At 53.4% G+C, this 10,695-nt stretch overlaps 1 protein-coding gene across 1 annotated transcript in view; it reads right to left on the reverse strand.

Moving 5' to 3' along the window:
* Positions 1-5,282, reverse strand: part of LOC103771417 (homeobox protein aristaless-like 4) — a gene marked incomplete at its 3' end in the record, with an annotated part of 8,353 nt that extends 3,071 nt beyond the window's left edge. The window contains exon 1 of the mRNA XM_008938718.1: positions 5,195-5,282. Within this exon, the coding sequence (XP_008936966.1) occupies positions 5,195-5,282 (88 nt within the window). The remainder of the gene's footprint in view (positions 1-5,194) is intronic.
* Between the last annotated feature and the right edge of the window lie 5,413 nt (positions 5,283-10,695).

Below are 10,695 nucleotides of genomic sequence, written 5' to 3' on the forward strand. Positions count from 1 at the left end.
TCGGGGGGTGAGCTCCAGGGGCTCGGGCTGCTGCTGGCAGGGCTGGGGCTGCCACCGGCACAGCGGAGGGGCAGGAGGAGGGAGCTCAGGCACATCTCCTCACGAGCTGAGCACGGCCTTGGCTGCCTCTGCAGTACGGAGCCCTGGTCAAATCAGGGACAGGAGAACTTCCAAAGGCTTGCAGGGACAGGCTGGAGAGGCTTTGCCTGCAGCCCAGACCAGTGCTGCAGCATGTGTGTGTCCCCAGACCAGACCCCTGCCTCGACTCAGGATGAGCACTCGGACGAGCCCCGGCGAATCCTGCCAGCCCAGCTCCTCTGCTGCTCCTCCTGCGTCCCAAATTGGGCCCCTGAGTGCCCCCGTGGAGAAGAGCTGGGGACCCTGAGTCCTGAGGAGATGCTGCAGCAGCCCCATCACTACCCAAGCATGGTGCTGTGAGTCACAGGGAGATTTGGGTGCTACATTTTCACTTGGAAAGGGGAAAGTGATGGGAGAGCTGGAGGAAAACCAGAAAACACCCAAAGTCGGCTGAACCTCACTGAACCACAGAAAGGGTTGAGTTTAAACACGGGGCCAAAGTTTGGGTCAGCTCCTTTACCATAATAGTTCTGCTGTTCTTCAGTTCTCTACAGCTGATGAGGAAGGGAAGGCCCAGATGAGGGGAAACCACTGAGCCTTCCCCAGACCCACCCGTTCCTGGAAGCACGGCTGAAACTCGTTTCCATTGTGACGGCACATGGTGAAGCTCAAGGCTGAACAGGTCTTTTAGGATTCCAGAAAGAAAGAAATTTGGTTTCTGGCTACCAAAGCCACCAAGTGGCAGTCACTGGGGCTGGGTGGCAAACTGGCACTAGCTTTGAACGGCAGAAAGAAGGCACCAAAATCACAACCTGAAGCCAGAGGCAGCACATCCATACTGGGAACTTGCCAAGCAAGAGGGAAGGCAGAATAACTAACAGCAGAGCCTGGCAGCAGCGGGTGGCTTCCCCCAGCATCTGCATCTCCTCCTACCTCTAGTGCTCAGGTCACCCACTTCAAAACACCTCCCCACCATGGGGTCACGAGATCACAGAATCACAGACTGTTGGGGGTCGGAAGGGACCTCTGGAGATCATCATCTCCACATGATCCAGAGATGGGGCTGGTGCTGCAGCCCCACGGGGTCCTTCTGCCGAGGAGATGCTGGTGCCGAGGGGGGAGCCTGGAATCCCAAGAGGAGTCCACCCCTGCCAGCCCCAGGCTGTCATCCTCGGTGCCCATGAGCCCCCCACGCAGTGTGGGGTGTGCACAGTGGCCTCAGGGTCTCAGTGACCACGAGAGCTGCTGTGAGGTGTGGGGGGACCCCACTGGGTTGCGTGGCCTGGCCGTGAACCCCAGCATGCCGACGGGAGCTGGGGAGAAAAGGGCAAGAGAGAAAAATCCGTCCAAGAGTGACCTGCCTGCAAACTCCAGTTGCCCCTTACACAGTCTAAACAAATATTTCTTTAAATGCCTCAGGACACCCCATTCTTCTTAGATGTCTCCCCAAAGAAGGAGTTAAAATGGATGCAACAAGGGCCCCGTTCACCTCCGCTGCCCTGCGCTCGAGGCGCGTGCTTCAGCTCCAGTTAAACTTGGATCCACGTCCTCCCTGTCTCAGCAGAGGGAAGGTGCATGTTCTCCTGGGAGCCAGGCTCATCTGAGTCTTTTGAACAATACAAAATCCCTGATGCCCAGGAAAATAGTGGGAAATTCTGCATGCTTCATGGTTGAAGTGCGAGGCTTTCCTCACCCATAAAAATACATGTGTTGTAGCTGAATAACCTCCCCTTTGTGAAGTTCTGCCAGCTTATCAAGGAGTCAGAACAGCACTACAGGACTTGGCCAAGGACTCTGATGAGAGGTTTGTGCAAGAGCCCAAGCACACGGTGCACGGAGGAGAGGGATGAAGATGATTTACAGCAGCAGCCAGGCAGAGGTTCATTGATAATGAGGCACTGGGAGGAAATGGGATGGACGTGCCTCAGGTTCCTCTGGTGGGTGAGGAGTGAACAGTGCTGGCAGCCAGCAGCTTATGCTTTGCAGTTTGAGCTGAGGACAGTGAGATGGAGGGAAATGACAGTTTTTAAGGGAAAAAGAAGCCGTTAGGTAGTGCTGAGCCAGGCAAACACCCCCAGGAGTGTGTTTTTACTGGTGAAAGAATCTCTCCAAGGGTGAGCTCTGCTTGTCAAGCGATTCAGAGTGCTACGCACTCCGAGGTCAGGGAAGGGAAGGGGGATTTCATTTCACGTGAGGACTACCTCACCTTGTAACACATCTAATTGTCACCAGGGGCAGGAAAAACCCAAACCAGAAGCGGGTTTTTCATGAGCCAAGAGAATTTGGCCTTTACTTTCTTCTCCACCTCTGTGGTTCCCTCCCCTCCCCAGAGTGCCTGTACCCAGTGAGCTGCGTTCCCACAGCGTCTGTCTGTCCTGCACGTGTTCCCCAGACACTCAGCCACTGCAGTTACCAGAGTCTGGCCACTGGTGGCCAAGGTGTAGATCTCTCACCACCACCTGCACCTCTGGATTCCTTCATAAAGCCACCCTGGGACCACGTTTTTCAGGGGACAGATGGAACAGGAGCAGCTGTTTTCCCCTCGTGCTGTTGTGGCTGCAGATGGCACCCAGAGTGCTGCAGCACTGGTGGCCTCTGCCAGCTCCAGGTGGCCCTGGCACACTCAGCACCACAATTACATCCAGCAGGAGATAAGCAGGACCAAACATATCTGCTGGACGTACTTCTTGCTTCCGGAGTCTTTAGATCATATATCCTGGACTGTGAACATATATCCCAGTGAACAGCTCCCCATTGTCCTCTCACTGTGCAGGGGGTGACACAGAGGTGCCAGAGCCACAGCAGCCCAGTGGCGCCAGGCACCACTGCTGCTGATGTACAGAGGGGAAACTGGGCACCCCGGAGCACACCACGGCCACTCTGAGCTGCCCAAGCCTGAGCTTTAGGAGTGGCACTGGCTCGTGTGTGTCAGCGTGGAGGTGAAGGTCCTGCTGTCCTCAGCCTCCCAGATGCCCCACATCACACAATACTTTTGTGTCTTGGCCACCCAGTCCTGAACCATCCGACACGCTCCCCAGGCTTCAGACCGAGGTTCTGCCACCTCCAGATTTCTCCTCCCAGCCTTCTGCTGCTTCCCCAGGTTCAGCTTGTCTTCTGCCTAGTTACATCAAGGTGCTCCCCTACTTTGCTTGGATCTGACCAAGGCTGAGCCATCTCCTGGGGTAAACTGTAAGAAGAGCAAGTTCCAACCTGACTGGAAACGTGCCCAGAAATCTGCAGTGTGTTTAGGTGTGAAAATCAAAGCTGTCACTACCAGGCAAGCGAGAGCCAGAGCTCCTCAAGGCTTGCCCTTAGATCATTTTTCAGAGTGAAAGGCACAAAGCACATTTCCCACCCAAAGCCCAGCTCCACTCTGAGTCTGAGGATCTTGCTCCACGGCGTTTAGGAAAAAAGGCATCTGCAGGTTTGTTTTCTGACACGGGGAAAACAAAACTTCACTTTGTTTTAGTTACGTTCTTGGAAACAGCTTAATTGATTCAGATGAACTTTTAAAAAAAAATAGCCATATAAAAGCAGCCAGAGGCAAACAACTGCTGTGGGAGCTTCTAGGCCAGATCGTTAAGTTTTGATTAAGTTAGAGGCAACTGGAGGCAGGATTTTGGTAGGAAGTGTCAGACAGCAGACACAAACAACAGTGGCTCTGGTCACATAACTTCCTAACAGAGAAGAAAAAAAAAATAATGACTCTTGGAAACGGTGAAGCTCCTGGAGCACCACTAATTCTCAGCAGAACAGGATGATTATGTGAAAGATGATGACCATGAAAATGAGCCTAAATTAAAAACTGTATCCACCTCAGCTGGGCTCATGCCCTTTTTGTGCTTGCTTGCAGCGAGCATTCCAGGCCAGGACCATACTGACAGGAGTGGCTGCAAATGTCAAGTGAACATAAGCAAATATTTACAGCAGTCATCTTCAGGAACTTGTGAAAAGGAGGATTTGCCCCAGAAACCCACTTCTGCCAGTGGTGCTCATCCTGGCAGGGAACAGAGGAGACTCTTCTCTCGTGTGTCCACCGTGTACCGGCCTCCCAGCCACCAGCACAGCTCATCTGTCAGCAGCAGCATCCCAACACCAACCCCCTGTCCCAACAGACCTCCAAAAATTATCCCTTCTTCACATCTTGCAGGTGTAGCACACGGGCTGCTCCTTCCTCCTGTCTCCCAAAATACCCCCATAAGGGTGAGCCCCTGTTTAGGGACATTTCTCATCTACATGCACTTGGCACTGGGGAGGCTGCCCCTCAAATCCTGGGGTCACTTTTGGGCCCTTCACTCCAAGAAGGACCCTGAGGGGCTGGAGCGTGGCCAGAGAAGGGCAACGGAGCTGCTGGGGAAGCCCAAGTGTGGGGAGGAGCAGCTGAGGGAGCTGGGGGTGCTGAGCCTGGAGCAAAGGAGGCTCAGGGGAGACCTTCTGGCTCTGCGCAGCTCCTGAGAGGAGCCTGGAGCCAGGGGGGGGTCGGGATCTTTAGCCGAGGAACAAGCAACAGGAGAAGTGGCAACAGCCTGAAGTTGCACCAGGGAGCTTTAGGTTGTATGTTAGGAACAATTTCATCCTCAAAAGGGTTGTGGAGGCCTGTGCCAGGCTGCCCAGGGCAGTGCTGGGGGATGGTTGGACTCGATGATCTGAAAGGTCTCTTCCAATTAAACTGATTCTGTGCTTCTGTGAGGGTGGGTGTGTGCTGTGAGGAAAGCTGCTGGGGGCTGTGCTGAGTTGCTCTCTCTTCCCTTCCCACCTCAGACAAGGTTTCCTGCCCGCTCTGTTCTTCTCATAGTACATTGGGGTCATTATTTTGCAGACTTCACACGAGGCAAACGTGGCTGCACAGGGTTGTGTGATAAAAAAATTCACAGAGCTCTCAGGAGAAGAGAGACAGTTGGACAGAAGTAATGGGGCTTCAAAGTACAAAACTCCTTCAGGAGGTCCTTCAGGACGTGGTTTGATTGCCATGGTGATGTTGGGTGGATGGTTGGACTTGATGATGTTGGAGGTCTTCTCCAACCTTGATGATTCTGTGATTCTGTGGGGAAGCTGAGGCTCATAAACGGGGATGGTACAAGTGCTGTACAGTCCAGTTTGCTTCAAACTGGAGTACCTGCTGTCCTAAATGGCCTTCCCCTGTGAGCACCAGCCAGGCTCTCCCTCTCCACCATCTGTAGGATGCTGGGTACCTCCAATTGCATTTACTAGCATCCAACAAACCTGCTGAAATACTTTGTCGTCAAGGCCCCTGCCTTGATGCACTCTCCTCATGTCTGGGTCCCCAAATATGGTGAAAAATTCATCCCTCAGAAGCTGGGTTGCAATCGCAGGCTCTTGGTTCCTTTTTGGGTAAGCTTCAGGTCATTTTCTAAAGAAATCCATAGCTACCAACAAATATTGCCTGGCAGATTGCATCCCAGGCAAGGGCCCAACAACATCAGCAGCCATGAATCGCAGCGAGGTCCCCAGGAGACACTGCTCAGTAGGGCTTCACCCCATCTTTGGGGACCCACTTTGGAAATACAATGCATGCAAGAAATGCATCACATTTCCTGTAGTCATTTTTTCATCATCTGGCTGCATTTTTCTCAAAACCAGTTCTCCCTTGGCTTGGCTAAGGATTTTGCAACCTCGAGATGTCCAACGGTTTTGACATCATAAAGAAACCTCAGAACCTCCTTTTTGAGTGTTTCGGCTATAATGAGCTCCCATGAATACTCATCACCCATTGTTTTCTTTCCCCATCTTCTAGACAACATTTCATTTCTAAATTCCAAGCCTTCCCACCATGACCAGAGAACTTTTGCCCTGCCACCCTCAAGAAAGTCTTTACTCAAGAGCAGACACAGTTGCCAAATGAGGTTGGTTTTTTTTTCAATCACACCTTGTTTTGATACCAGAAACCTTTCTGAAGGACACTTTGAGCTCCCTCAGCTCTGCACTTACAAACCTACATCTGCTGGATGAAGCAAGAGCGTTTTTATTCCTGCAGACTGCAAAAGGAAGGAGCAAATGGAGGATGCAGCCTCAAGCTTTTCTTGCTGCAGGAGGTGTCTGCCCTCCAAAAAAGGTATTTGAAGAAGGTGTTGGTGGAACTTCGGTGACCATGGTCTCGTGTGAGTGTTGTCCTCACCCCACAGGCACCCCTGGCTGCGTTCAGTGGAGATGACCTCAGCTCTGCAGATGCCCAGCTGCTCTCCTCCCTCACCTTCTCCTCTCACCAGGAGCTTCTGGAAGGCTGTGAGGCTGTGGTGGAGCCTCCAGCAGCAGGACCGGTGCCGCGTGAGGCCGGGTGGTGCTGAGCCCCCATTCCCTGGCACCAGTTCCAGTTTGAGGGTGTCCCACACACCAGGACACCCCTGGCTGTAGGGCAGGACCCGGGGCTGGCCGTGTGCTGCCTCCTGGAGAGGAGGAGAGGAGGAGAGGAGACCCACTCTGCAGTTTGCCGTGGACTTGTGCTAACACGAAAGCCGTTTTCACCTCCAGATTTCCCCCGTGCAAACCAAAATGAACCTAGTAAGGCACATCCCAGATATTATCTACTAATGGTAAGGCTCAAGCACCCTTTGATTCATCCTGTATTACACAGCAAAGCTCTCGCTGGCCTTTTCTTCTAACCAGAGCAACAGATGAGGTCCAAGAGCTGGCTACAAGCTCAAAGAGACGGCTCGGGGGCCTGCCCGCGGAGGCAGGTGCCTCAAACAGCTTGCCCAAACTCCTTTCACATGAGCCACGTCTTTAAAGGACAACACCTCAGGCTGAGAGCCCTGGGGCTGACTGACCAGGGCCCAGCCACAGAGACGTCCGTGCTGGGTGTCAGTTCCTCTCCCACCTGGGCTCTGCTGAGCACTTCCAGTCTCCAGCAGGGACACTCTGCCCAGCCCCTGCCTTCCCTCGTACCCATGGGGGGGCTCCAGTCTGGCTTGTCCCATCATCTCCCTCTCTGGTTTCAGTCACCAGCCTCAGTGCCTGGAGGGGCACCTGCAGTGCCTGTGAGGTACAGAGCTGATAAATCCCTCTCTTGCTCGTTGCCTTCCCCTGTAGCTCTCCTCTGAAGTGAACCCCTGCCAAATGGAGCCGAATAGGTTGTTCCACAAGCAAGAAATACAATTTTTTTCCCGCCAAGGCAAAGGGGATTTCCAGCAGGACCAGCCACCCTTCCCAAAACCAAACTGATGAAAGGCTACGAGGGGAGAGCGGGGTCCTCCGAGCACCACGTCCAGCCCTGGGCACCACAGCACCTGGCTGCAGCCTCAGCTCTGACTTCAACCCAATATCACCCAGCCTGGCATGTGCAGCTTGAGGCCCTCCTGTTTCCTGAGCTGAGTTTGGGCCTTTTGGGAGATTTTTACAAGTCTCTGTCCTGACTGGCCACGTGTAACTGCTCCCTGTGGGTATCTCCCCACTCAGAGCTGCACTCAGCCAGGCTGCTCCACTCCTGCTGGGTGTTGTAGCCAAGCCCCCACTGCTCTCAGTCCTGCACGAGTCCCTGCTCCAACAGCCTGAGGTGGTATGAACTGGGTGGAAACACTCCTCTCTAGCACAGGACCCAACACCTATACAAGGCTTCCCTCTCTCCCAGCAGCACTTTTCCAACTCCTGTTCAGGAGCTGAAATGCAACATTCAGGCTCCTCCATAAGCCCCACAACTTCACGGGGTGTTTCTGGCCTCCTGCACCTTCTGCCTAAGTGTCTAGCAATTGGTCCATCGGCTGTTTATCTTGGAAATCCTCACTGGCATCTGGAGACGTGAGGAACACAAAATGTCTGCAGGTCCTCTGCCAATTTAGGTGGGTCTCTTCTTCCTCTTGCCTTCTAGCATTTGGCTGTGTCCCGTCTAGCTCAGGCTGATCTCTGGCTCCAATCTGCTTACGAAGGTTCAGACCAGATCTTGATAAGCCAGGTTATGTCTATAACACAGTGCTTCTCAGCTCTCAGGTATGGGTCCTTGCCACAGCCGTGCTCCTCACCCCCCTCCAGGATGAGGTCTGGGCATGCACCAGCCCAGGGCAGGCTGGAAAGGAACCACAGGGTGCTCCAGGTCTCGCAGCCTCCTGAACCAGAGAGCAGCACCACGTGCCAGGCTGCGTGTGGAGTGCACTCCAGCCCCAGCGTTCAGCCTCGGGCTCTTCTCTGGGCACCAGGCTCCGTCTGGCTCCTCTTTCCTGCTGGCCACGTGGTGGGAAGGGACCTGCACCAGCCTCCCAGGGGGTCCTTTCTCAAATGACATCGGCAGGGCTGGAAAAACCTGAGGCTGTGGGTCTGCCTGTGCTTGTGTCCCAGAGCACACACGCCAGGCCTACCTACAGGAGACCCACCAGCCTGAGCAGCTCCACTCCCAGCAGGCCAGCTCACCCTGCTGAGCCTTTGGCTCCCTTTCTGAGGTGGTTTTATATTCTTTCAGAAACCTCAGGCCTCCTATTATGTTTCAGGCTGAGTAACATTTTCCCATTTCCCCTATTCTGTGAAATGTCTTCTGGCCTGTGTCACACACATTCCCCAGCACCTCACCGAGTCGGGGTCTTGGAGCTGGGCCTTTGGATCTCTCTGGGCACTGTCCCAGCACAGAGTCATTCTCTGACTGGTTTTGGCCCTTTCTGGGAAAATTCCTGACGCTGCCCTCTCGCCCCGTGCACCCTTTACAGCTTTGTTTCATTTTGACTCGATTCTGCTGTGAATTCCTTTCACTTTCCACTGCTCCTGCACACATTAGATCTCCACCAGCACCTTTGTTATCTGATCACCCTTGCATCAAAAGAATGAATAGAATCAGAGAATTGTTTAGGTTGGAAAAGACCTTTTAAGATCATCGAGTCCAGAATACAGATCCCCAGACCCCTCCTTGGACCTTGCATCCCACCCCAACACCAATGTTACTGCTGAAAAAGGAAAAAACAGAGGTCTTTCTTTTATGCATCTTTTTTGATAGCACTTCTCTGATGGGCTTTGACTCCCAGGTGACTTGCCCTCCTTTGTTTTGAGGCGTTTTGAGGCTTTCACTGCCCAAAAGCAGTCTCTGTCTGTGGAAGCCCCTCGGAGTTTTCAGCCAGCCTCGGCACACAGCGCATCGATCCCAGATCCAGGAACAATGCTGATCCCACCATCTGCTTCCAGCAAGCAGATAACTGCAAGAGGATAAACCCTGAGAGCACATCTTCTCTGAAAAGTGGTTCTCAGCTGCAGATGGGCATTTAGCTGCTGAGCTAGGCCTCCCATCAGGGCAGCTGAGAACAGACCACAGCTCGTGACATACCAGCCCGGCGTGGCTAAATCCTGCCAGGACCTGACGACAGCAGCTACTAAGTGTTGAATCACAGCTCTTCTCAACAGAGAGATAAAGAGCTCGATGCTGGTGGATTCACACTCCTCTAGTCCCTAAAATCAGACCAACTTCCCTAACAGTGCTGAGCCTGCCACTGCTCACGGCCCGGCCGAGGGCTCTCCTCTCCCCCTGCCTCTCCTCCTCCATCTCTGTCCCTTCCTCCCTCCATCCCCCGTCTCCTTTTGATCAAACAACAGCCCTGGAAATACCACAGTGATCACAACTGCTCTTTCACATCACGTCTGCTTAGGAAAATATGAAAACGATTTGCAAGCAGGAAGGAGAGCACAACCTGCACGAATAACAACGTGGATCCACCTGGACCTCAACAGAAAATGAGGTGGGTCTATTTCATAGGTGTGAGTAGCTGTCCTCCTGTGCTGGAGAGCTTTCATTTGCAAGTGGAGGCAGCTGAGAGGTGTGTAAGGATGGTAAATTAGCACTGGATTCACACGGAACGTTCCCATCCCTCTCTTAGTAAATGCTTCTCAAGTCACAGGGGTCCTGTCTCAGCTGCTCGGGCTTCTCCTCACCCAGAACCTCTCTTTTCCTTTGGGAAACATATCTACATAAAAATACTAGCCACGTGCTTTCCAAGCTGATTAGCAATTGAGATGGGATTTCTTTATTTCCCGAGTGTGTAGGAGGAACCCCTCAGGAACACACCACTTTTGGGGCAGGGATTTCTCTGCCTTTTCTGAAGAGCAGTGACCAACCCCTGGCTTGTGCTGGCCAACCTGAGCTGCCCAAGCTGACAAGTGGCTTTTTCAAGACGAGACCATTAAGGAGGAGCAGCAGGTTGAGACTGTTTTATGTGCTCAGAGACCCGCAGGTATGAGAACACAACAACTGCCGCAGCTTCTGGCACCGAACGGGGACCTGGCTGGCAGGACACCGAAGTTCAGTCCCCTCCAAAATCAAGCACAGGACCTCTGCCCCGTCAGCAGGTGACAGGATGTGTCACACTTTCTACCTGGGAATTGCTACAGCTGCCGGCGTGCCCTGGGGGAGATCATGCAGCGGCTTAAGGACTCCGGGGAGTGAGTGGCTGAAGGGTGACCCAGGGGAGGTCCCTCAGCCGCAGCGCTTGGCCCCGAGCCTCCCAGACACCTCCTCCCTCTTACCAGGGAAACTCATCCCGGCTTGCAAAAGGAATAAATCCTGACGGTCTGAGGGACCGAACTCTGCACATCAGCTCCCCTTCAACCCGGAGCGCGTTTGACTTGGGAGGTTAGAAACCGCAGCCAAAGACATCTCTTTTTGATTCACGACTTGTTTTGAGCAGTCACCCA

Source organism: Merops nubicus, unplaced genomic scaffold, assembly GCF_000691845.1.
Source record: "Merops nubicus isolate BGI_N331 unplaced genomic scaffold, ASM69184v1 scaffold33060, whole genome shotgun sequence".
In the NCBI taxonomy this organism is placed as follows: Eukaryota; Metazoa; Chordata; class Aves; order Coraciiformes; family Meropidae; genus Merops; species Merops nubicus.